Here is a 24,402-nt window from a genome sequence, read left to right as displayed (position 1 = left end):
TTAAAATTTCCAAAAGAAACAACATGAAACTAAACCAACCCTATTTTTAAGTGTTTCCAAACTTGTTTCTTTTTTTTTTTTAAACTTGTTTCAAAACAGCCTTATGAGGATTGTTTCCCAAACAGCTGTGTAAGAAGCCAGCCACTTTTGAAATCTGATTTTTCCTATGTAGACATATCATATTTTCTATGCTTGAAGAAGCAGGGAATACCCAAGCTGGCATTCAATAGTAGCGAATATGAAATAGACCATTAAAAGAAAGTCATAGGAATGTTAAAATCCATGTTGACTGGTTTTTACATTTACCCGGCAGCATTCCCGAGCTAGCGTTGGCATGGAGACTGGAAAAGGAAACTTTCCACAAGTCTGTCACTTGCTACTGTTTCTACTTAGTCCACTGTGAGTCCAATTTTAACATTTTTTTTTTAAGTTGAAAAAAAGCGTTTAACTCCTATTGTGTTTTCTGTTCGTGGCGTTTTTTAAACATGAGAACACGTGTGAAAAAGATTTTTTAAAAGCAGCCAAAGAGTGGGGTTTCCAAATATTCAGCTGTTTAACATTCAGATAATTGCCTGCCTTCCCCCCCCCCGCTAGTCCCCACATTTCGTCTGCATGCTTTGGCATAGGGGAGCCCCACAGTCTGAAAGTAACTCTGTCCCAACTCTCCTTACTGCATTTATTAGAGGCTGAAAGACGCATCTGCTTTTCAATAGTTTGTGGTTCTTAAGAGACCAGGAAAGCCAGAGGTTCTGACTGTTCACGAAGAAAGTTGGGTTTCCCAAAACGGGCAAGCAAATTTGGTGTGGTCACATCTAGGTATTCTTGACATCATTTTTGTTGAGGGAAACAGGCTGCAATTCTTGGAGCCAGGCTAGGGTCAGAGATGGAGGGTAAATCTGCCACTTGTTCTTTCCTGGTGTGCCTGGAACCCACTAGACACTCAATTCATGTTTACATGAATGAACGAATCACAATAATGCCCTATCGCATCTGTAAAACCGAAGGGTGATTTTCCTGGGCTGGAAAGTTAAAGAAAGAAGAGAGAGCTGCGTACCTAGGGCTTAAGGGGCCTCAGGCTGGCACTCGAAACCAGGCGTTCTCATTTCCCTTTGGCATCATCCTGAACGGCTGTGCCTGGAGCTGGCGCGGGGCTGAAGAGGGGAGGAAATACATGTGAGGAAAATCAGAGGAGAGGGTCGGGAACAGATGTGGGCATAAAGGGAAGCCATCTGACACGAAAGAAACAAATAGGAGTTCTGCAGTTGGAAGGACAAATCCTTCCACGTCGTCGGGGATGTGGGATTGGGGCGATTTTGCTCTCCCTTTGTTCTTTTCCTCTGCCTTCCACGTTTCCAGGGTATGTGATTGATGTCTGTCTTCTCTGTTAAGTTATTCCACCGTGAGGACAGAGCCGGTGGCAGTAGCTGGCACACAGCGGGCGCCCAGTACAGACCTGCTGAGCAAACGAATGGATTCAGGGGCTGCTGTGTCTCCCTCACCCACCCCCCGCCTCCTATGTGTCTGCAGCGCCAGGCACGTAGTAGGCGCCCCCTAAACATCTGTACAGCAAATGATTTGCAAGTTTTCGGCGCAGAGCACGTGGAGTTTTGGAAACCAGGACAGCAAATGAGTGACTCGGAGACCACAAAAGCGATTCCGGCGCGTGCGAAAGGCGGCGGCCGGGCGACGGCGGAGGGAACGGCGCGGAGCGGGGCGCCCCGCGAGGAGCGCTGCCTGCGTGGCGCCCGAGGCGGGGGCGCGGGGGGCCGCGCGCAGCACGTGCTCGTCTGGGAACCGGCCGGGCCCAGGCGGGCGCGCGTGTGCGCGTGGGGCGTGGGGCGTGTGCTCGCGCCGTGCCCCCCGCGTGTGCTGCCGGGCGGGCGCCGGCGTGAGTCACGGCGGGGCTAGCCTTTATAACGGCCCCGAGGCTCGCGGGAGCCGCCGCGCCCGTCCGCCTGCCGCTCCGCGCTCCACCCAGCGCGCCCCGGCCCCGAGCCCCCAACCGCCTCCGGCGGCCGCCCAGTCCCGAGGGCGCCATGAGAAGCCCGCGCTGCGCCCCACTCCTGCTCCTCCTGCTGCTGCCGCCGCTGCTGCTCACGCCCCGCGTCGGGGACGCCGCCGTGATCACCGGGGTAAGCGGCCCTGGCGCACCTGTCCGCCCCTGATGCGCGCCTGCGATGTGCCCAGGGGTCTTGGGACGGGACCCTGAAGGGCAGGCTAGAGGCAAAGGGAGGGTCGCCCTGGGTGGGGACACCTGCCCCATTCGCCCCTTGGTGCGCTTGGGAAAATGCCCAGATCCAAAAGCAGCAGACGGCTGGGGACACTGGGCGCGTCCTGGAAGAAAAAGTGACAAGGATGTCGCCCACCACCTTTATTACCACCTTCTCCCACTTACTTCTCCCTCATCACCCACAGCCTCACTCCTCGCATTTTTCTTCTGTTAGGCTGAAAGAAGTTTCTCTCTGAGTCTTCTCAAGTACTTTTGGAGGCGCTCCAGCGTCGAACCTTAAAATTTGACGGCCCCTTCCTGAAATGCAAAGGACCAAGACGAATTCCCCAAGTGCCCAGAGTCTTAATCCTACAATCAAAGAGTTTGCTCCCGATGCGTCCTCCGCAGAAACCCTTTGAAATCGCTTGGTCCAGGGCCATGTGAGCGCTTTGAAAGGCAATTGTGGGCGCTTCCTTCTGGGTTCCGGGGCTTTTCCCCGCCAGGGTCTTGAGGTCTCCCCATAAAAGTTTTAAATTTCTAATTCCTGGCAAAGCACCTCCAGTGCTCCAGCATAATGATGGAGTAGGTTGCTGTGTAGATGTTTAAACTTAAAGATGTCTTCGTCTTTTTTGTAAGCAGGAATTAGTTCGGTTCTCTCCCACTCCCAACAATTTTGTGTGGATCTGAAGAATTGGGTTTGCAGTACAATAGTAAATAGTCTGGTTTACATTAACAAGGCGAAACTGCTATCATTTCCTGGTTGTTCAACTTCTTTACTGTTTTTTTTTTTAAGCGAGGAATTATTTCACACCTTCATTAAATTACTTAAAATATTTAAGTGCACATAATAGGATTTACATAAAATGTCTATGTTTGAAATGTTGATACCTAGATAATAAAATAACATTTGACTTTAAAGGAAATGTCATTGTCTTGAGAAAATCAAGTCCTATTTTCTCTATATTAGTTATTAGGTTTATAGAATTTTGGAAGTCCTTATGCTATGACAGCATTTGTATATATCCAACAGATTTTTAACTGTAAGCTCTGTGATATTTATTAGAAAAGAGGTTTTTAAAACAATTACTTGCATAGCTTTGCCAGTCCATGTGGTTGAAAAAAAGTTTTTGCAGGTCTTTCTAATACATGAGAATTGAAACATGATTGGATTTTTTTCTCCCTCTTCTCCTGCTGGCTCATTTAAAGTTTCTCCTAATCCTCTGAGCCCAAGATCCCTTTGCAATATAAGTATCTTTTTGTTCCATTCACAGGACAACACTATCTGAATAGATTTGCAATGGGTTAAAGATGAAGGGCATTAGGAAACAGCTGTCTAATTAAAAATATATAAACCTGTGCAACTCTTTGTAAATTTTCCAAGAACTGAAGCTTTTGTTACAAAATAAAATTTTATCACATTGGCTGTCTATCTGTTAGAGAGGCTTAGACTGGGCTTATTACATAGTTATGTGTGCTGTTTTTGTTATTGTTATTGTAACTCAGTGTTACAAAAAGAGAATTTTTTTAAATGTCTCTAAAGCAACAGTGCAATAAACTGCAGTTATGTCTCTATGACAGAAATCATCTGGATTCAAATGAAAAATTCAGTAACTTATCAAGATATATTGTATATAGCATGTTAAACATCCAGGTGATTGAATTTTAAAGGATTTTGGCTAGATGTTTGATTGTCTCATTAAAAAAACTCATGGGGCCTCAAAATTCAGGGTATTGAGCATCTGTTGAAATAAAATACTGGCTAAAACTTCCATCTTACATCTACAGTTTTTTGGGTAGTGTATGTAGGTATTTTGAAATTGATTTGTATGCCCACATAGATTTGTTAAAACTATATTGTAAAAGATCATTGACTAGACATCTTATTTATGGGATGCAATGGCTACATTTACATGATTTCTGGCATGCAGATAAAAATTGGAAAGTTGAAACATTTATATATTGTCCTGTAAAATCCAAACACCTCAAGATGAATGCAAAAACTCAAGGTGAAATTTTTACCTTTTATCCAGATACTTGTTTTAGATAGACTGAGAGATATATTCCAATGAGGGAAGTAAATGAACTTTAAAGTAAAATGGTTGGTTACTTTTAATGAGAAATAATGTGAAGAATGTGCCCATATTTTTATGTCTTGAGAAATTATGACTGTCCTCAAAACTAAGAATTTTGAAGGACTGTTTTAGTTGTTTCCACTAATTATACATTTAAATTTGTGCCTAAATGATAGAGGTTTTAGTTTCTTACATATATAGTACAGGATGTTTTTATCTTATCACTAGCAAAACAGATTACTGCCCACGGTTCAAACAAAGCATTCTATTTTTTGTTGGTTCTAGGAAAGAATAATAGTTCTTCAGATCCATTTTCATGCAAATAAATTTAGGCTTCATTATTTATTTCTATTTAGTAGAGTATGGAAATTCCTCCATAGTTGTTTCATTCCATTGTTTCCTCGATTGTTTCATTGTATGTATTTACAACTTTTATATTGAAAGCAGGTGCCTTGAGTAATTACTATTGACAATTGCACCTGTCACTTGCATTTCTTAAACTGATGGATCTTACAGGATTGTTAGCTGGTTTTGTAATGTGCATATATGTTTATCCTAAGCCAGTAATTTGCTCTTTGCAGCTTATTCACCTGAAGGAAGAGTAACATAAGGCAAGCATCTTGGTCTGTCCATTCTCAACCTATGAGACTTCTTTAAAGAGAAAATGATGAAAAAGCAAGTCAGTGGTGTGAGAAACGTCAAGTCTCATGAACCAAAATGCAAATATTTGAAAGGCAAAATGAGCACTTCTAAAATTTACCTCAGTGCCTTTATGGGTCTGGAGTGTTTCATGCCAGATTTAGAGACTATTTAAATCTCTTTTTTAAAATTGGCCCCAGTGTATTCTGCAGTTAATAGTCATAAAATCTTGTGATTGGATTTATGTAGTTCCTAATGGCCATGTGTAGTGTAAGACTAATATAGTCTTGTTCTTCAAGTTCAAAGCCAATTCAGCCCTAAAGCGCTGGAAAAAGAGAGCTGATTTCATTTTTTAAAAAAATCTTATGTTTATTTAAGATTTTCATAATCCAGGGGCTAGAATTTAGCCCAATTTCAAAAAATAAGAAATAGCTATTCTGATCAGATTGTATTGTAGATATACACAAGTAAATGAAGGTTATCATTTTTAAAAATATATGTGATTATTAAAGTTGAAGTGTTTAGATATTTAAAGGGAATTTTCACTGCCAATTATATATTTCCTTAGCCTGAGTCTTTCCTGTTATCTATATTTATCTGTTTGTTTATTACATTTCAGGCTTGTGACAAGGACTCCCAATGTGGTGGAGGCATGTGCTGTGCTGTCAGTATCTGGGTTAAGAGCATAAGGATTTGCACACCTATGGGCAAACTGGGAGACAGCTGCCATCCACTGACTCGTAAAGTTAGTATAATATATATATATATATATATTTGTATTCATGGTGGTTCTACTGTGATAACTGCGAGCAAGGTCTGTATGACATGAAGGACCGGGTAATGTGCTCGGCAAACAAATGAATATTGGACGTTAGCAAGGATAACAGTGGAAAACTACCCCCTCTCCTCTCCCCTTTCATTTCAAAGAATTGTATCCTCTGTCTTTCTTATTCCAGTGATAATTTTCATGTTATTACTCTCATAGTGTTAGAAGCATTTTACCAATATAATTTCCAACACATGAATTTGCTTAAAATTTATTTAGAACAAAAATATATATTATACTTTAGTATGCATCTTTGCAGAAATCGGAGTATAGAAGTTCTTGAAAAGACTGCTTTTAATATTAGATCTACTGATAAGGCATAAGCTCTGCGTTTTGGGTTTTTTTAAGAAAATCGATTATACAGTCACTCTTGTATGTTAGTTTAAACATTCTATATTTTGACTCTACCTACAGGATACATTGTTCACAATTTTAGAGATTGATGATATTTAATTTTCCAACTTGCTGTATTATCTGTCAACTCAGTATCACAGTGACCTAAACAACACTTTTGAAAAGTTATTAACAGTAATGGCATGATCATAGGATGGCAGGATTGGACAGGGCTTGAGAGGTTGTGTCCCCAAGGGTTGCAGACCCACCTGTCTACAGGGGTCGGGAAGGTTTACATTATATGAGGAAGCGGGTGGGTGGGAGGCAGAAGGCATGTGGAACTGGAGAGTTCTTGGCCTTCTGATTAAAAACCTTTGAAACACTGTGAGGCCTCAACAGAGCCCCCCAGCAATGCCAGGTTGCGTTGCCTTCCTCTGGTTCCACCTCCGCATTTTTCCCATCAGTAAAGTGCCTCCAGAGGCATTGCAAGTCCTAGGCCAGGTGGTTTGCAAGAGGTTGAGCTCAGTCTCTTCAGAGTGTTCTTTCTACACATTGTATACTTTCTTTTAAAAACAAGTAGAATGTTTTCAAAGCAAACCAAATTCCGTTTTCTGTCTTATTTTTTCACATGTGATTTAGGGTTTTAAAATGTAATACAGCCAAACATCTTTCCTGTACTCGACAGTCCCAGAGAATAGTTAATATTTTGACCTCCTCGGAGTGAACAGAATGAAAGAAATTGTGGCCCCTTGACCCAGGTCTAGCTCTGCAAGCCGTAATGTGGATTCCAGTAGTTTGGGCCTATCTAAAGACTGAATTTGCTTTTGGCTTTCCTGTGGTTGCCTTGTGAAATGCTTCCTGTTACGTTTAAACCATCCCTCCTGTGGTTTTACCATGCAAGACTGCACTGTCATTAAAAAACATGACATGCATTGTTTATTCTTGGACAGAAGAGGTTTAAAGTGTTAGTTGTGTGTCTCAATGCCAAACTTCCCTAGAAGAGGGGCCACTGGCCCAGCTGCCTTTAGTATTGATCTTGTTATTTTCAACACCCTTATTGAATTATGAGTTATCTTTTGTACACTTAAGTCATTGTCTCTGAAACACTTACTCTTTTTTTTTTTTTTTTTGAGACGGAGTCTCGCTTTGTCTTAACTTTCTCCTTTAAGAATTACGTTGTTTTTGGCTTGCATAGTGGCTCACACTGTAATCCCAGCAATTTGGGAGTCTGAGGCAGGCAGTTTGCTTGAGCCCAGGAATTTGAGACCAGCCTGGGCAACATAGTGAGACCCTGTCTCTATAGAAACATTTTTTAAAATTAGCTGGGCATGGTGGCACATAGCTGTAGTCCTAGTTACCAGGAAGGCTGAGATGGCGGGCCGGGGGGGATCAGTTGAGTCCAGGATTTTCAGGCTGCAGTGAGCATAATTGTATCACTACACTCCAGCAAGACTCTGTCTGGAAAAAGAAAAATTGTGTTGTTTTTATACAGTATTAGTATAGTTTCACATGCCCTAGATGTTAGAATCACGTAGCCTGTTTACTAAAACAAGGGAAAAGTGACACTTCCCGTGGAACTATGTTTGTGTTAATAGCAATCATAATTGCACCTTGTTAAATACTGTGACATACCGGATCCTCTATATTAAATGTTGTATATATACTTCTTATTTAATACAACAAGCCTATACACAACATTAAGCCTCAGAGGGGTTCAGCAACACAGGCCGTGAGTAAACAAGAGATACTCAACTTTATTCTTTGTGACACTCTATTGTTTATGTGGTCTTAATCATTACACGCCTCTACCTCCATGAAAGTAGTTGTTGGGTTTCATTTGAACACTTTTTAGTCCAATTAACCAAAACTGGTTTGTTTGGATAATAGGGACAAAATGATCACTGGAATGAGTGATAACAGTTCAGACTGGGAGTTTGTGCCATCCGATAGTTTTGAGTGTTCCAGTCCTCTGCAATATTTAAAAGAGAACCGAATTCTTTTTCCCCAGTTCCTAGATAACTTCAATTTCAGGTTTAGTCCAAGATTAATTTGGAAAGTAAACAAATGCAGTCTTCTTTCATAAGCCTGGCTACATCTCTTTGATTTTGTTTTTATCAGGGATCCAATAATGAAATCTTTAAATAACAGAGTATGGTTTTCAGATGCTCACTTGAAATGTATTTCTGGAATTTTATTTTCTAACTTTTCATATTGGTTGCTTTTTTGTCTTCAAATACATTTTCAAAGGTTATTTTGATGACCTATTTTAAGAGTAGGTCCCAGAGTTGCTACTTGTTCCAGATGAAATTTACCTATTGTAGAAAAAAAATCTAGTTTCTTCCAGAATATCTCTCAGCTGTGTAGTCTTTTCAAAACAACTCAAGAAAGAAAAAGTCTTTCCTCAGTACATTCTGATGAACATTATATACAGTATTCAATTATGCTCTCAAGTTTAATGGCTCATTAGTAGACAGTAAAAATGCAGACACTATATAGATTTTTTTTTTCATTTTGTTTCAGCTTAGTCATTAGCCACCAAAAATCTGTTTATTTGGGTCAAGTGAACAGTATTTGATGAATGAAACTGAGAACCATAGGTAGGAGTTGATAGCTACCGAGGTCAGTTTACTGTTTTATTTAAGATGTACCAGTTAACTTGTAGAGTTTACAGTCCCTGACAGGCTATTGTTTTATAATTGTATAGTTTTGAACTTTATATTTGATAATTTTAAGATAGAATAAAATATATGAGTTCACCCAGGAAACACAGTATGCATATTTTCTAAACACATTTTAAAGCAAATAATAGCTTTAACAGGTGTTCATTTTTCTCAATTTTTTTTTTTTTTGAGATGGAGTCTCACTCTGTCACCTACGCTGGAGTACAGTGGCGTGATCTCAGCTCACTGCAAGCTTTGCCTCCCGGGTTCACACCATTCTCTCACCTCAGCCTCCCGAGTACCTGGGACTACAGGTGCCTGCCACCATGCCCTGCTAATTTTTTTTTTTTTTTTTTTTTTTTGTATTTTTAGTAGAGACAGGGTTTCACTGTATTAGCCAGGATGGTTTCGATCTCCTGACCTTGTGATCCACTCGCCTCGGCCTCCCAAAGTGCTGGGATTACAGGTGCATTTTTAACAGTTAAGAATGACTTACTGAATCATGCCTATAGAAGAAACTTTCTGTTTAAAAAACAAAACAAAACAACAACGTTTCTATTAATGCCTCTACTTTCCAAAGTTTACATAGAAGATTAGCCATTTCCTTCCCATTTTGACTAATGTTTAGGTTTGAAAGCTTTAAACACTTTTTAGTGTTCAATAATTATGTGACTAATACTTTAATTTTTACTGCATGTTGTTTTCTGAATTTGTTCAGTTTAAACAACTATGTTTCCTTCAAACAATCTTGTTTTAAATTTTGCTGCACTTTTTATGTGAACATTTTTAGCACCAGGATTTTTTAAAAACTTCACTTTAAAAGTTGACCAATATATTTTCCTTTTCTGAAGGAAGAAAATTCAAATAAAAATCTGGTACTTTTGTTTTTTTAACTTAATATTTTAAAAATTATTAGTGGTTTCTATTTTAGAACCAGCCTATAACAAAACATTGTAAACATAATTATAATTTCAGAATATGAAGTTATTAAAATTTTAATATATTTTTAAGTAAAAAAATTTAAAACATGAAAATATAACTAATGCAACTAAAAATTTGCAACAGATGGGGAAGAAAGCATAATATGCTAATTTTCTCATCTTTCCTATCATGATGTCAAGAGCTACTGTCTATTATTATTTCTTGGGATAGCATCATAGCTGTGTTTTATAGGTTCAATTCAGCAAAAGAGCTTACAAGACAGAAATAGGCTTTAGTCTAATACAGGTTTTTCTCAACTTTGGTACTACATACTCTTTGCCCAGTTTCTCCCAGTGGTGACATCTTGCAAAACTATAGTACAATATTACAAGCAGGATATTGACATTGATACAGTTAAGGCACAAAACATTTCCACGCCATAACGATCCCTCATGTTGCCCTTTTATAAGTGCTAATTTCTCTTTAAAAGTGCTGTAAAAGAGTAAAAATCATGCTTTCTCAAAGTGCTGGATGTTCTGCCTCGGTAACTTCTAGAATTTGCTGTTTGGAATTCTAGGCTATTGGAAACTTTGCATTGAGTGTTGGTTGATTCTAAAGTAAACCATGAAGTTTGGACTAAGGGGTTCCGGTGTGCATCTTCCGTAAGCACTTTCTCATGCATTTGTGATTATGAGACACGCCTGTTAGCTTTGTCACTCAGTGTCTGTAAATCTAGAAGTGAATGGGCCAGTCAAGAAATTGACAAGCATCTACTGAGTGTATAATATCAGAAATCATGGCTTTTGGCCAGGCACAGTGGCTTATGCCTGTAACCCGCAGACTTTGGGAGGCCGAGATGGGCGGATCACTCGAGGCCAGGAGTTCAAGACCAACCTGGGCAACATGGCAAAACCCGTTCTCGACTAAAAATACAAAAATTAGCTGGGCGTGGGTGCACGTTCCTGTAGTCCCAGCTACTCGGAAGGCTGAGGTGGGAGAATCTCTGGAACCTGGGAGGCGGAGGCTACAGTGAGCTGAGATCACGCCATTGCACTCCAGTCTAGGTGCAACAACAGAGCAAGACTCTGACTCACAAAAAAAAAAAAAAAAAAAAAAGAAAGAAAGAAAGAAGAAAAGAAGAGAAGAGAGAAAAGAAAAGAGAAAAGGAATCATGGTTTTTGTCATTAGGAGCTCACAGATCTGAGTGAACTGGGTTTGAATGAGAAAAAAGCACCTCAGTATCAAGGACCCTGCAGTTCAGGCAGATCCAGATTGATGTTCATACGGTCTCGGTGTCCTTGATTTAAAGATTACAAAGTATTTTTTGAAAGTTTCACAAAAACAGATGACCTCGTGAACACACTACCAGGGTCGCTCCTCTAGGTCCTGGACTAGAGAGGGGCTTTGGCCTCTTGGGCTTCATGGTGAGTCCATCTCTGAGTTTGGTGGTGTGAGTTACGTTTTGCCTGCTCGGAGCTGGGCAGGGTAGTGAGGGGAGCCTCGGGATCTGAGACGGTCATCTCACTTCTGCCCTTTGGGGAGCTTCTAGTCTCTGTGGGGCATTGCAGGGCATGTGATTGGCACATAGCAAGTATTTCCTGAGTGTTTTCTGTGTACAAGACTAAGAGCTATATGCTCATGAGTAAAACGGATATGGTCCCCTCTTTAGAGAGTCTGGTGTCTGGGCTTGGTGGTATTTGAGAAGAGAGCAATATCTGGAAGAAAGCAGGACTGTGTTTGACTATGAGCATTATTCCCTCCTAGCTGAGTAATCTCAGTCCAGGACCTTTGCTTCACCTCAAAAGGAAGTCACTTACCTCTGTCTCAGACAAAGCAAAAATCTGGTGCTGAGGTTTGGGATGACATTCATAAATGATGCCTTCTGAGAACTGACCCATGGCACACAATCCACGTGATTTTTCTTTTCTACCAGGCCCAAGGTACTGCCCACCCCATGTGACAGTCCAGAGAGTGATCATAGTGTCACGATGCAGAAAGCAGAAGGCTGTGAGCACCCGTAAGCAGCTGAAACAATTTTACTGGTGTTCTGTCTTGTATCATTAAGAGGGAAGCGCCACGATGATGTGCACCCTCACCTGTTTTGCTCATCGTTGTATGCTCAGCACTTAAGATAGGGCCTGGTATGAAGGTGGCGCTCAGTATCTGTCGAATGGGTAAATGAAAGAAACATACTTGGTGATCTCCATTTATAACAGTTTAACATGCTCATTATAGGTGTATTTCACTGACACACTTCAGGCTCCTTTTACTTGGATATTGCTCTCTCTGTCTGTTTTTCTCAGCCTCAGCACTATTGACATCTTGTGCCAGATAATTCTTTGTTATAGGGGTTGTCCTGTGCATTGTAAAATGTTTAGCAACATCCTTGGCCTCTACCCACTAGATGCCTAGAGCATCCCCCTCCCTGCCCTTAGTTGTGACAAATGAAGACATTTGCAGACATTGCCAAATGTCCCCTGGGGACACAGTCATCCCTAGTTGAGAATCACTGGCCCATGTACCAGTTTTAGGCTTGGCAGAAAGGAAACTTAAGGTCTCAGCGTCAGAATGGGCTATAAAGGTAATTGATGATCACTTCTCATGCTATCCACTTGTAATTGTCTAAGCCAGTCCAGCTGTACTCACCTCCTCTGATGTGTTCTTGGTGGCAGCAAAAGAGCCAGCCCTCAGTGTTCCCTTTGACACACAGTGACAGAACCATTCTGAGCACAAGTCTATATTAATCCAGTGGCGAACATGTCTGCATGTAGATGCTGTCATTAGAACCTGGAAAGTCATGACACAGCAGAAGGACAGAGGAACTGGGATGGCTTGGCTGTATCTTGCTCCACCAGTTCACTACATACATACCCTGCCCTCCCATTGCCTCTTTTTCTTCCCTTTGTATTTATTGATCTCAATCATCTCCCTGGCCCTTCCAGAACAATTTTGGAAATGGAAGGCAGGAAAGAAGAAAGAGGAAGAGAAGAAAAAGGAAAAAGGAGGTAAGAAGAATGCGAGTGTGGTACCACCGAAAGACATGCCCAGAAGAATTAGCCTTTATATTGTTGCACTACCATAGAGTTGGGTCTGTCCTATCAGTTCAGCGCCGATATAAGGTTGGAATGGTTCTGCCACTGTCTGTAGACAGCTTTGGTAATCTATGTCGATATCTATATGATATATACAAAGAAATCTATCTGGAAGGCATCTAAACAATGCATTTCAGCTTTTCTCATAAGGACAGATCATTGATGTGGGGTGGCCCGTTTTGGTGGAACAGAATGAGAAATACACTAGAATGATGTTGAATAAAGCATTTGAGTTTGGAAGCAGGAAGAACACATCCTCTGCCATGTTTAAACTATGGAAACATCTCTGAGATATGAGTCTGTAGTCACTCGTCTCTCTCACTTTAGCCTGAATCAGAGTCACTTGCCATCTGATTTCACAGACGCTCCAGGCCTGGGATTAAACTTTCTCCATATAACTTGTAAGACAGGCAGATTCTCAGGAAGGTGCTATTCCTTAGGGGAGGGAAAATGACATTTGCTGTCTTTATTCTAGAAAGCATACATATTTGGAGTGTACACCATTTGCCACTGACACAGACAACCACCATGCTCGCTGTCGGTTGACCCTCCTCAACCCAGCTTGGCTGGTGACATGGGCTGGGTTCTTAGAGTAACTCTCAAATGAAGCAGACCTTTCACTGCTACGTGGTTTGTTCCATTTATGCAAATTGAGCTTGCCTTCTTCCCTGATTTTCCTCTGTTCCTTTTAAAGATTTTCCCAGCATTTTGACTCCTGGCATCTGTGTGCACATGTATGAATTTATATATTGCTCATTGATGGTGAGTTTATATTTGCTTATTGCATAGACATGGTCATGCCCATGATACCAGCTTCAAGCTTAAGGAGCTTCAGTGATAGGATACCGTAAAAAGAAATAAATGAGAAAAAGTGAAAGGCAGTACAGCTTGAGGACTAAAAGCTTGGTCTCTTGGGCCCACTCACTGCTGGCCAAGCTTCAAGTTTTAGATAAGTGCCTTTGGCCAATATACCAGTCTCTCTTTGCCTCATTCTCTCATCTGTAAAATGGGTACAATTAAAGTGCTTGCCATCTTTACAAGGTGATTGTAAGAATGGGAAAGGATAACATATAAAAAGACTGAGCAGGCCGGGTGTGGTAACTCACACCTGTAATCCCAGCAGTTTGAGAGGCTGAGGCAGGCAGCTCACTTGAAGTTGGTAGTTCGAGACCCGCCTGGCCAACATGGTGAAACCCTGTTTCTACTAAAGACTACAAAAATTAGCTGGCCGTGGTGGCATGCACCTGTAGTCCCAGCTACTCGGGAGCCTGAGGCAGAAGAATCACTTGAGCACGGGAGGCAGAGGTTGCAGTGAGCCAAAATTGTGCCACTGCCCTCCAGCCTGGGTGACAGAGCAAGACTCTGTCTCAAAAGTAATAAATAATAAATAAATAAAAAGTACTGAGCGTATTGCCTAATGGGTAGTTAACGCTCAGTAAACACTAGTTGTTATTTAAATAGCTATCTCAAGAATGGTTTGGTGTGTTTGTTTTTGAAACCTTTCCAGCTCTGACTCCATTTTCTTTTTTATTTAGGTTCCATTTGTTGGGCGGAGGATGCATCACACTTGCCCATGTCTGCCAGGCTTGGCCTGTTTACGGACTTCATTTAACCGATTTATTTGTTTAGCCCGAAAGTAATCGCTTTAAAGTAGAAACCAAATGTGAATAGCCACATCTTATCTGTAAAGTCTTACTTGTGATTGTGCCAAACAAAAAATGTGCCAGAAAGAAATGCTTTTGCTTCCTCAACTTTCCAAGTAACTTTTTTATCTTTGAGTTTTAAATGATTTTTTTTTTAATCGGGAATTTTACTTTTGGATAGAAATATAAAGTGTAAGGCATTGTGGAACTGGTTCTCATTTCCCTGTTTGTGTTTTGGTTTGGTTTGGCTTTTTTCTTAAATGTCAAAAACATACCCATTTTCACAAAAATGAGGAAAATAGGAATTTGATATTTTGTTAGAGAAACTTTTTTTTTCCTCACCATCCCAAGCCCCATTTGTGCCCCGCCACACATACATACATACATACATACATACATACAACTTTTGGTCCCTTGCCTCTTCCACCTCAAAGAATTTCAAGGCCCTTACCTTACTTTATTTTTCTCCATTTCTCTTCCCTGCTCTTGCATTTTAAAGTGGTAGGTTTATCTCTTTGAGTTTGATGGCAGAATCGCTGATGGGAATCCAGCTTTTTACCGGCTATTTAAATAGTGAAAAGAGTTTATATGTGAACTTGACACTCCAAACTCCTCTCATGGCGTGGACGCTGGGAGTGCTGCCGGACCCTTCCTAAACCTGTCACTCAAGAGGACTTCGGCTCTGCTGTTGGGCTGGTGTGTGGACAGAAGGAATGGAAAGCTAAATTAATTTAGTCCAGATTTCTAGGTTTGGGTTTTTCTAAAAATGAAAGATTACGTTTACTTCTTTTTCTTTTTATAAAGTTTTTTTTCTTAGTCTCCTACTTAGAGATATTCTAGAAAATGTCACTTGAAGAGGAAGTATTTATTTTAATCTGGCACAACACTGATTACCATTTTTAAATCGGTATTAAGTTGTAATTTAAACGTTGTTTGTAACCGAAAGGTCGATTGTAATGGATTGCCGTTTGTACCTGTATCAATATTGCTGTGTGAAAATTCTGTATCAGAATAATGACAGTACTGTATATCATTTTATTTTAATAGTATATCCTTATTTTTGTCACGAGTGTTGTCAGTTTTTATTATAAGCAGATTTCTAAATAGGCTATGTCCCAACATGGAGAAAGACCCCAAGGTTGGTAAAATAGCCCCAGAGATATGTGCATTTTCATCTTACATACAGCAGAATTCTGTTTGCATGGATTTTAAGGTAGTTCAAAAAATAAACAATGTGTAAATCAGTGGGGTTTTGAAGCGTGAAGGAAAAGGATGCCATGCAAAACTGATGGTAATCAGGAATGGACTCATGGGACTTAAGTGTATTGACTTGGCAAAGAGTGATGGGAGTGTGTGTCTCGGGTGGTTAGGCAGGGTGCTAGGTGCTACCACATGGTGATGCCAATGTAGGCTGGCCTTGAAAACCCACCAAGTATTGTAAATGGTTTCAACGTTGCAAGTAAACAGTTTATGAAATGTGTTCAACTGACTAAACTTGCCCATGCCAACCCACCAACCATTTCCAAACACAGAAACTGTCCGTTTTGTAGTTATTGACTCAGCCAGGGCTTATGATTGCACATTGTATGTAATTTTACCCCTTGAGCTAATGTGTCCCATAAATGTATGGGATTTTGCTGTGCTAATTACCAAACTTGATCAGAAAAGTATTATTTTTGGTTGTTTAGTTTGTGTTCAAGAAACATTCCTCTGCAAGTTTGCTGAAGAAAATTCAACTTCAACAAGGGGAATTATGAGTAAAGAAACGCACTCTGGCAATTTTGTTCTTTGTTTTCATATAATATTCAAGACTTTCGAGGCTACATTGGCCAGGTGCAGTGGCTCACACCTGTAATCCCAGCACTTTGGGAGGCCAAGGCGAGAGGATCGTTTGAACTCAGGAGTTTGAAACCAGCTTGGGCAACATGGAGAAACCCCATCTCTACAAAAAAAAAAGAAAAAAAGAAAAATTGGCTGGGCACAGTGGCATGCACCATTAGTCCCAGCTACCCCGGAGGCTGAGGTGGGAGGATCACCTGAGCCTGGGAGATCAAGGCTGCAGTGAACCGTGATATTGTGTTACTGCACTCCAGCCTGGGTAGCAGAGCAAGACCCTGTATTAAAAAAAAAAAAAAAAAAAAAAAGGCTATAATGTTGTTTCTTCCAGTTCCTAGGATCATCTCACACACTTGCTGGGACTTCATAGACCAGAATTTCCACAAAGTAAGGCAAGATGAAAATTTACACGAGAAAACCTAAATCAGCCGTCTACTTTGAAAATATGAATTCCCTTCATTCTAAGGTAGACAGAAATCTTGTGCTAGAATATGATGCCCAAACCCTATTGGACCTTCGGATTTCTTTGCGAACATTGACTTTCGTGAAAACTATCATTTCTGACTTTATTCTGCCTTTTATCAAAAGCAACATTTTTTTTAACCATAGAAAAGCTTATGCCAAAACTATTTCCTGTAAACCCTCCTATCTCGCTGAGAACCTTCATTCTTCTCAGTATTTCCATGTAGTTCTTTTGTTAGAGCCTTTTATGAAGTCAGTTCAGTGATAGATCAAACACATAACCTGGTTTTCCTCTTCATTGGTTTCAATATTAGAAATCTCATCACCCTTTTCTAGCTTCATTTTTAGAAGGTTAAAGGTGGGGGCCATTTTAATTTTAAAAGCCGGACACTTCTGGTATTCAGTAAGGGTCCCTGTGCAATTCACCGACAACCTTTTATGGTGTTTCCATCTCCGTGTTGCTATGTCTTTCTGATAATATCCTCGGAATTAGTATTTCATCTTCTGATATCTTCCCCAAAGTTGTCAATTCTCAGTACTTCCTTTTGTGTTAAAGAGAACTCAGTTTCTTCCAGCATTTTCACAAATTTTAATTGACAAAAATTGTATTTATTTGTGGTATACAACATGATGTTTTGAAATATGGATGCATTGTGGAATGCTAAATTGAGCTAATTAATGTATGGACTACCTCACACATCTTTTTTTTTTTTTTTTTTTTTGCGTTGAGAACAGTTAATATCTCTCTTAGTGATTTTCAAGTATACAATATTAACTACAGTCACTGTGTTGTATGATGGATCTTCGTTCCAGGATTTTTTAATGTATTTCAAAGATGACAGTCTGTAACAACATGATCTTTAAATAAACTTTATTATCCCCCACTATATATATATATATATATATGCATATGTATATATATTTTTAGTGTACTTTCAGAGTACACATTTCCCAAAATTAGAGATGCAATTATGATGCTGTTCTTGAAGTACGGTTCCCATTTTTTCCATCACCCACCACTCTGAAAAATTTTGATTTGATTTTTATAGGATGAGGCCTAAGTGTTGGGATTTTTTTTAAAGCTCCCTAATTAATTTCAAGGTGCATCCATAGTTGAGTGCCGCTGAGAACCAGTAGAGGACTGTACTCCTATAGAAAGGTTACTGGTACCCAGTGACACTATTTGATGAGACACCTTTCTAGTTGAATTAGAAATGAGGATAGTAGCTGGGTGGCTTTGATTTTCTTACCACCCTCGAAAGTTCCTGTGGTCCTCAGCACCAGTTCCCTTTCATTCTAGAGGGAAACACACAGAGGGGTCCCACTGGAGAATTCCCAGCAGCAATTAGCCCATTTGAAGAATTCACGTGAAGTTCCCCAGGGAAGCAGGCCCCAGTCCAACCTGGCTAGCCTCACAGCTCCCTGGGTTTCATAAGCTCTCACATCCTTTAGTGCACCCTCTCACATCCTTTAGTGCATCCTCCCGGGTGACCCAGCTTCAAAACTCCCCAGCAGGCACACCCCTTTCCCAGCCCCTTCCCCATACATCTCACTATTTCATTCTATTTTACTGGGTCCATAAATCATCTAACTGCTTTAGAGAGCCCAATATTGTACTGCACTGTAACTGAATAAATCAGAATGGTAAGCATTTCAATAAAATACATATTTGTCACAAAAGATTAAAAGCAAAAGAGTAGAAAATTGTGCTATAGGCGACACGATTGCTGGCAACAACATGCAGAGGCTAATGCATATTACGTGCTTACAGGGTATGCATTCTTGTGCCCCTGTGGGGATTCCCTCATCATAAAGCCTGGAACACCGACTCATGCAGTTGTGCCAGCTGGGCAAAACGATGGCCTTCTCCATGGAGTGACAACCATAGTGAATAGTTCCAGGCACTCTCATGTTACTTCAGAGTTTCTCCATCTCAACACTAGTGACTTTCTGAGCCACTTTTTTTTTTTTTTTTTTTTGAGACAGAATTTTGCTCTGTCACCTAGGCTGGAATGCAGTGGCACGATCTCTGCTCACTGCAACCTCTGCCTCCTGAGTTCAAGCGGTTCGCCTGCCTCAGTCTCCCGAGTAGCTGGGACTACAGGCGCCTGCCACCACGCCCGGCTAATTTTTGTGTTTTTAGTGGAGACAGTGTTTCACCATATTGGCCATGGTTGGTCTTGAACTCCTGGCCTCAAAGGATCTGCCCACCTCAGCCTCCCAATGTGCTGGGATTACAGGCATGAGCCACTGCTCCTGGCCCTGGTCCACATCATTTATTGTTGTGGAGGACTGTCCTGTGCATTGTAGGATGTTTAGTAGCATCCCTGGCTACTAGTTCCAGTAACACTCTCCAAGTTTTGACAACCAAAAATGTCTCTAGACATTGCCAAGTGTCCTCTGCGGTTGCAGGTGGGGATAAATTGTCCCCTTTGAAAACTACTGCTTTAGTCTGAAGCTATTTTGTGTCTGCTTGACTTCACTTAATAATAATATGTTTTTATTTCAGTATAAAAAGTTGAAAAGACGGTATTTGAAAAGTTAAACCTCCAAATGTGACATTACAAAATAAGTATCCTAAAAAACAAACAAAATATTTTGTATCCAAAATAGTGGAATGGGGCCGGGCATGCCAGTGGCTTACACCTGTAATCCCAGCACTTTGGGAGGCTCATCACTTGAGGCCAGGAGTTCAAGACCAGCCTGGCCAACATGGCAAAACAGGTAGCTGGGATTACAGGTGTACTGGTGCATGCCTATAATCCCAGCTACTCAGGAGGCTGAGGCACAAGATTTGCTTAAAGCCAGGAGGTGGAGGTTGCCTTGAGCCAAGATCAAGCCACTGCACTCCAGTTTGGGTGACAGCAAGACTGTGTCTCAAAAAAAACAAAAAAAAAGTAGTGGAATGGTAAACATTTGATATAATTTACATATTCAATAAAAAATCAGTTATCTGTCAGCTCTATAGTTTACTGTGTTTCAAGGAAGAAATTTTTAGAACCACTCTTTAAAGTTTAAGATGAAGGGTTCTTTGGAAGGCCAAGGTGGGTGGATCACAAGGTCAGCAGTTCAAGACCAGCCTGGCCAAGATAGTGGAAACCCCATCTCTACTAAATACAAAAATACTAAATACAAAAATTAGCCGGGCTTGGTGGCGGGCACCTGTAATCCCAGCTACTCGGGAGGCTGAGGCAGGAGAACTGCTTGAATCCAGGAGGCAGAGGTTGCAGTGAGCCAAGATCGCACCACTGCACTCCAGCCTGGGTGACAGGGTGAGACTCTGTCTCAAAAAAAAAAAAAAAAACAAAAAAAAAGATGCTATATAATTCATCTAATATTCATCTAATTTTTCTATGATTGAATTAACCTGAGACCTTCGGCCGGGCGCGGTGGCTCAAGCCTGTAATCCCAGCACTTTGGGAGGCCGAGACGGGTGGATCACAAGGTCAGGAGATCGAGACCATCCTGGCTAACACGGTGAAACCCCGTCTCTACTAAAAATACAAAAAAAAAAAAACTAGCCGGGCGAGGTGGCGGGCGCCTGTAGTCCTAGCTACTCGGGAGGCTGAGGCAGGAGAATGGGGGAGGCGGGGCTTGCAGTGAGCTGAGATCCAGCCACTGCACTCCAGCCTGGGCGACAGAGCGAGACTCCGTCTCAAAAAAAAAAAAAAAAAAAAAATGGCCGGGCGCGGTGGCTCAAGCCTGTAATCCCAGCACTTTGGGAGGCACGGGCGGATCACAAGGTCAGGAGATCGAGACCATCCTGGCTAACACGGCGAAACCCCGTCTCTACTAAAAACACAAAAAATTAGCCGGGCGAGGTGGCGGCGCCTGTGGTCCCAGCTACTCGGGAGGCTGAGGCAGGAGAATGGCGGGAACCCGGGAGGCAGAGCTTGCAGTGAGCTGAGATCTGGCCACTGCACTCCAGCCTGGGCGACAGAGCGAGACTCCGTCTCAAAAAAAAAAAAAAAAAAAAAAAAAAAAAAAAAAACCTGAGACCTTCATCTTTTTTTTTTTTTTTTTTTTTTTTTTTAAGGAAATGTGTCTCAGTGTCACCCAGCCTTGTCTTGAACTTCTCGGCTCAAGTGATCCTCCCACCTTGGCCTCCCAAAGTCCTGAGATTACAGATGTGAGCCACCACACCCGGCCAACTTCACATCTTCAGAGTACACTTCTAACACATTTCCACATTGTTTAAATCTAAATTTTAATCATCTTGATTAAAATGTGATATAACTAATGGAAAATTTTTTTGCAGAAATGTATAAGCTTTACAAGAAAAATTGGGGGAAATTGTGCTTTATTAAGTTAAACAGTTGAATAACTCTGAGAAGTTCACAAATAGAGTTTCCCTACAAACAAGATTGAGGCTGGCAGGAATGCATTTGGTTCATTCTTAAAAACAAACAAGCAAACCAACAAAAACTTTGTATTATTGAAAATTTTAAACATTAAAGGAAGTGTAAAGAAGTCTCATATATCCATCATCCAGTGTCTCATCAGCATTTATCATCTTGATGCTAAGCTTCTTCTACCTCTACTGCCCCACCTACCTCCACCTCTTGTGTTGAAGCAAATCAGTTTTGTCCTTTCTTGACAAGATCCACTGGTCACTATTTCATATGGAAAAGACAGCCAGTCACATTCTGTGTGTTATCAATAACATCTTCAGCCAGTACTCTTAAATATTTGTTCGAGGTATATTTTTGAGATCCAAAGTAGGTGTTTGCAATGCAGGAGCAAAATATTTCAGGCCCAGAATGTGTATGTGAATGAACGTTTGCTCCTGTGTAGAAATTTAGAAGAAAATATTTTGTGACTCAAAAAATAAGAGACCTAGAGAAGTGTATGTCTAACTGTGGTGCTGTGATTGGTTTATAGGAGCTGAATGGTGTCTGAAATTATTAGTCCTTTAAACATCAAATGTGAATATTCTGTATTAATTTCTTTGAATGTGGTTAGAAGAGGAAAAATTTCTACATGGAAGATATTTAATAAAAGTAGTAGACTTTTAATGTCTTCCACAGTTCATTTATTCTCACATTTATTAATTACTTCTCATATTCTCTGTCTCTGTCTGTCTCTCTCTCTCTCTCTCTCTCTCTCTCTCTCTCTCTCTCTCTCTCTCTGTTTTGGCAGGGTACATGACCACCCATCTAGACATCTAGAGACTGAAGACTGCATTTACCAGCTGCCCAAGTGTGGCCATGTACGTAAATTCTTAGTGATGAAACGTGAACAGAAGTGATCTGCCACATTTTCTTAAAAGGAAACTCCACTTCCTCTCCAATGAGGAGATGCAATAATGATTCTGTCTGCTTTGCAGAGTATAAAGGCAATTGGGGAAGATAGTAGAGCTGACCCACCAACGTGGGTCCCTGGATAACCAAACGGCAGTCACCCCATATCAGAGAGAGACAATTATGTCACCGTTGTGGCTTTGTTAAAGCACTCCCACCTTTACTGTAACCAATAAGTGGGATCATTCTCTTCAAAAGTGCATCATGTTGTTATACTTTATACTTCATTTTGTTATTTTTTATTTATTTTTTTTGAGATTGAGTCTTGCTCTGTTGCCAGGCTGGAGTGCAGTGGTGCAATCTAGGCTCACTGCAACCTCTGCCCCCTGGGTTCAAGTGATTCTCCTGCCTCAGCCTCCCGAGTAGCTGGGACTACAGGCACACACTGCGGTGCCCAGCTAATTTTTGTATTTTTAATAGAGATGATGTTTCACCCTGTTAGCTAGGATGGTCTCGATCTCTTGACCTCATGATCCGCCCTCCTCAGCCTCCCAAAGTTCTGAGATTACAGGCGTGTGACCCACCGCTCCCAGCCCATTTTATTATTATTATTATTATTATTATTACTATTATTTTGAGACGGAGTCTCGCTCTGTCGCCCAGGCTGGAGTGCAGTGGCGCGATCTCGGCTCACTGCAAGCTCCGCCTCCCAGGTTCACCCCATTCTCCTGCCTCAGCCTCCCGAGTAGCTGGGAATACAGGCGCCCGCCACCATGCCCGGCTAATTTTTTGTGTTTTTAGTCGAGACGGAGTTTCACTGTGTTAGCCAGGGTGGTCTCGATCTGACCTCGTGATCTGCCCGCCTTGGCATCCCAAAGTGCTGGGATTACAGGTGTGAGCCACCACCCCTGGCCTTTGTTATGTTTTAAACATCGTTTTTGTGTTCCCGTTCAGTGGTTGCCATGCAAAGAGTGGGATCAGCCGGCACACTCACCCATCCAAAACCGGTTTGGATGTTGGGACTGATGACAGGAGGATGTGACAACACTTATTACTCACATAATGGAATGTTCTGGTGAGAACAGGGCAAGCACAGGTTGGCCCAGGTGGCAATGGCAAGGCACTGAGGTTGATTTTCAGTTTTATTGTGACTAGGAAGCAGAGCTGAGCTGAGGGTTGTTAGCAGGGTGGGCTAGCTCAGGTGTAGGGCAAAGGAGAGAGAGAGAAAGAGAGAGAGAATTATGGGGTTTGAGAGCTGTCAGTGTTCCAATGTCAAAATGAATTTTCTTCTTAACTATGGTCCTGATATCTTAATGAGAACTTGCTAACCAAATAGAGAATCTTCAAATGAGAAATGGTTAAACTTACTTAAAAAGTAACGAGAGCTTCATATTCCAAACCCTAAGAAAATGTGTGAATCCATCTTCTTGCAGCCGATGTTTTAAACTCTGAAAGCTGTCGCCTGTCCATGGATTAAGACATTTCAGAGACAGGGAAAGTCACTGAGGCCCATCACAACTGTAAATTTTCTTATGATGCTGAAATGAATTTTAATCTGGCCAAAAGATACCAGGAAAGAAAGAAAGAAAAAGACCAAACTTTAAATGACAAATTTAGAGTGAACAAAGCTGCTTTTCAAACTAGCAAAAGCAAATTAATATACAATTAACAGAAAACTAATTATGTCTTTATATAATTGTGTTTCTTTCAATACAGGCAGGTCATTAAATGTGTATCCAAAGGTATTAAATTCTAATATATTTATAAAACTTATGAGGTAACTTATAGAGTAAGAAAAAAATCCTTTGTTAGACCACGTGTCACTATACTCATAAAGGATTAGAGCAATTATGCAAATTAAGTTCTAGAAATAGCTCTGGGTATCCCATAATTCCTCAACACAGATATGCAAATTAAACTGATCGTGACTGTGGGTTAAAAGAATTACACACTGTACATTTACACTCCTTCTGTCACTTTGCAGAATGAGTTCCTGTGACAGGTTTTTTCCTGTCTCTTCTCTTTCTCTTCTGTGTAGGACATTGCCATGCTTATTGGTCAATATTAAGGATATATATGGAGAATTTACAAGGAATAAAAGGGAAAATAAATCTGTTAAATGAAAAGACAAGAAAAAGTTTCATCTCATGCATTTTAAGCTTAATGATTCCGATATAATTTTTAAATAAGACATGTATTAGGTGGCATTGAAATGTAAATGCTTTTTCAAAGTCCTTCAAAATTATAGCACTTCTGTATCTTCAAGAAAACGAAACCCTTTACTGTTCCCTTCAGGTTCAAAGCAAAAAACAATGTATGCTTCTCAGATATCATTTTCTGGCAGAAAATAAGATTTCCATCCCACAAAGCTAGGCAGATTGGCATAGTTTAGATAATATACATTTATCAGGGAAATGTTTAAATATACACTTTTCCAACAGTTTACATGCTTTCCACATAGAGTGGGCT

At 40.9% G+C, this 24,402-nt stretch overlaps 1 protein-coding gene across 5 annotated transcripts; it reads left to right on the top strand.

Moving 5' to 3' along the window:
- The first annotated feature begins 1,940 nt into the window (after positions 1 to 1,940).
- PROK2 (prokineticin 2) lies at positions 1,941 to 24,402 on the top strand. Of its 5 annotated transcripts, none has more exons than XM_005547618.5 (4): positions 1,941 to 2,132; positions 5,540 to 5,665; positions 12,603 to 12,665; positions 14,288 to 15,461. In XM_005547618.5, exons 1-4 carry the CDS (start codon positions 2,037 to 2,039, stop codon positions 14,390 to 14,392), a joined length of 390 nt encoding a protein of 129 aa, XP_005547675.1. In that variant the 5' UTR covers positions 1,941 to 2,036; the 3' UTR covers positions 14,393 to 15,461. The 5 variants fall into 5 exon arrangements, with proteins under 5 accessions (XP_005547675.1, XP_073888834.1, XP_073888835.1 ...); XM_074032733.1 differs by having other exon boundaries at positions 13,447 to 15,461; XM_074032734.1 differs by lacking the exons at positions 12,603 to 12,665; positions 14,288 to 15,461 and adding an exon at positions 21,833 to 24,402.

Source organism: Macaca fascicularis, chromosome 2, assembly GCF_037993035.2.
Source record: "Macaca fascicularis isolate 582-1 chromosome 2, T2T-MFA8v1.1".
Classification (NCBI taxonomy): domain Eukaryota; kingdom Metazoa; phylum Chordata; class Mammalia; order Primates; family Cercopithecidae; genus Macaca; species Macaca fascicularis.
Note: the sequence above shows the minus strand (reverse complement) of the source record. Positions and strands in the feature narration are given on the sequence as shown.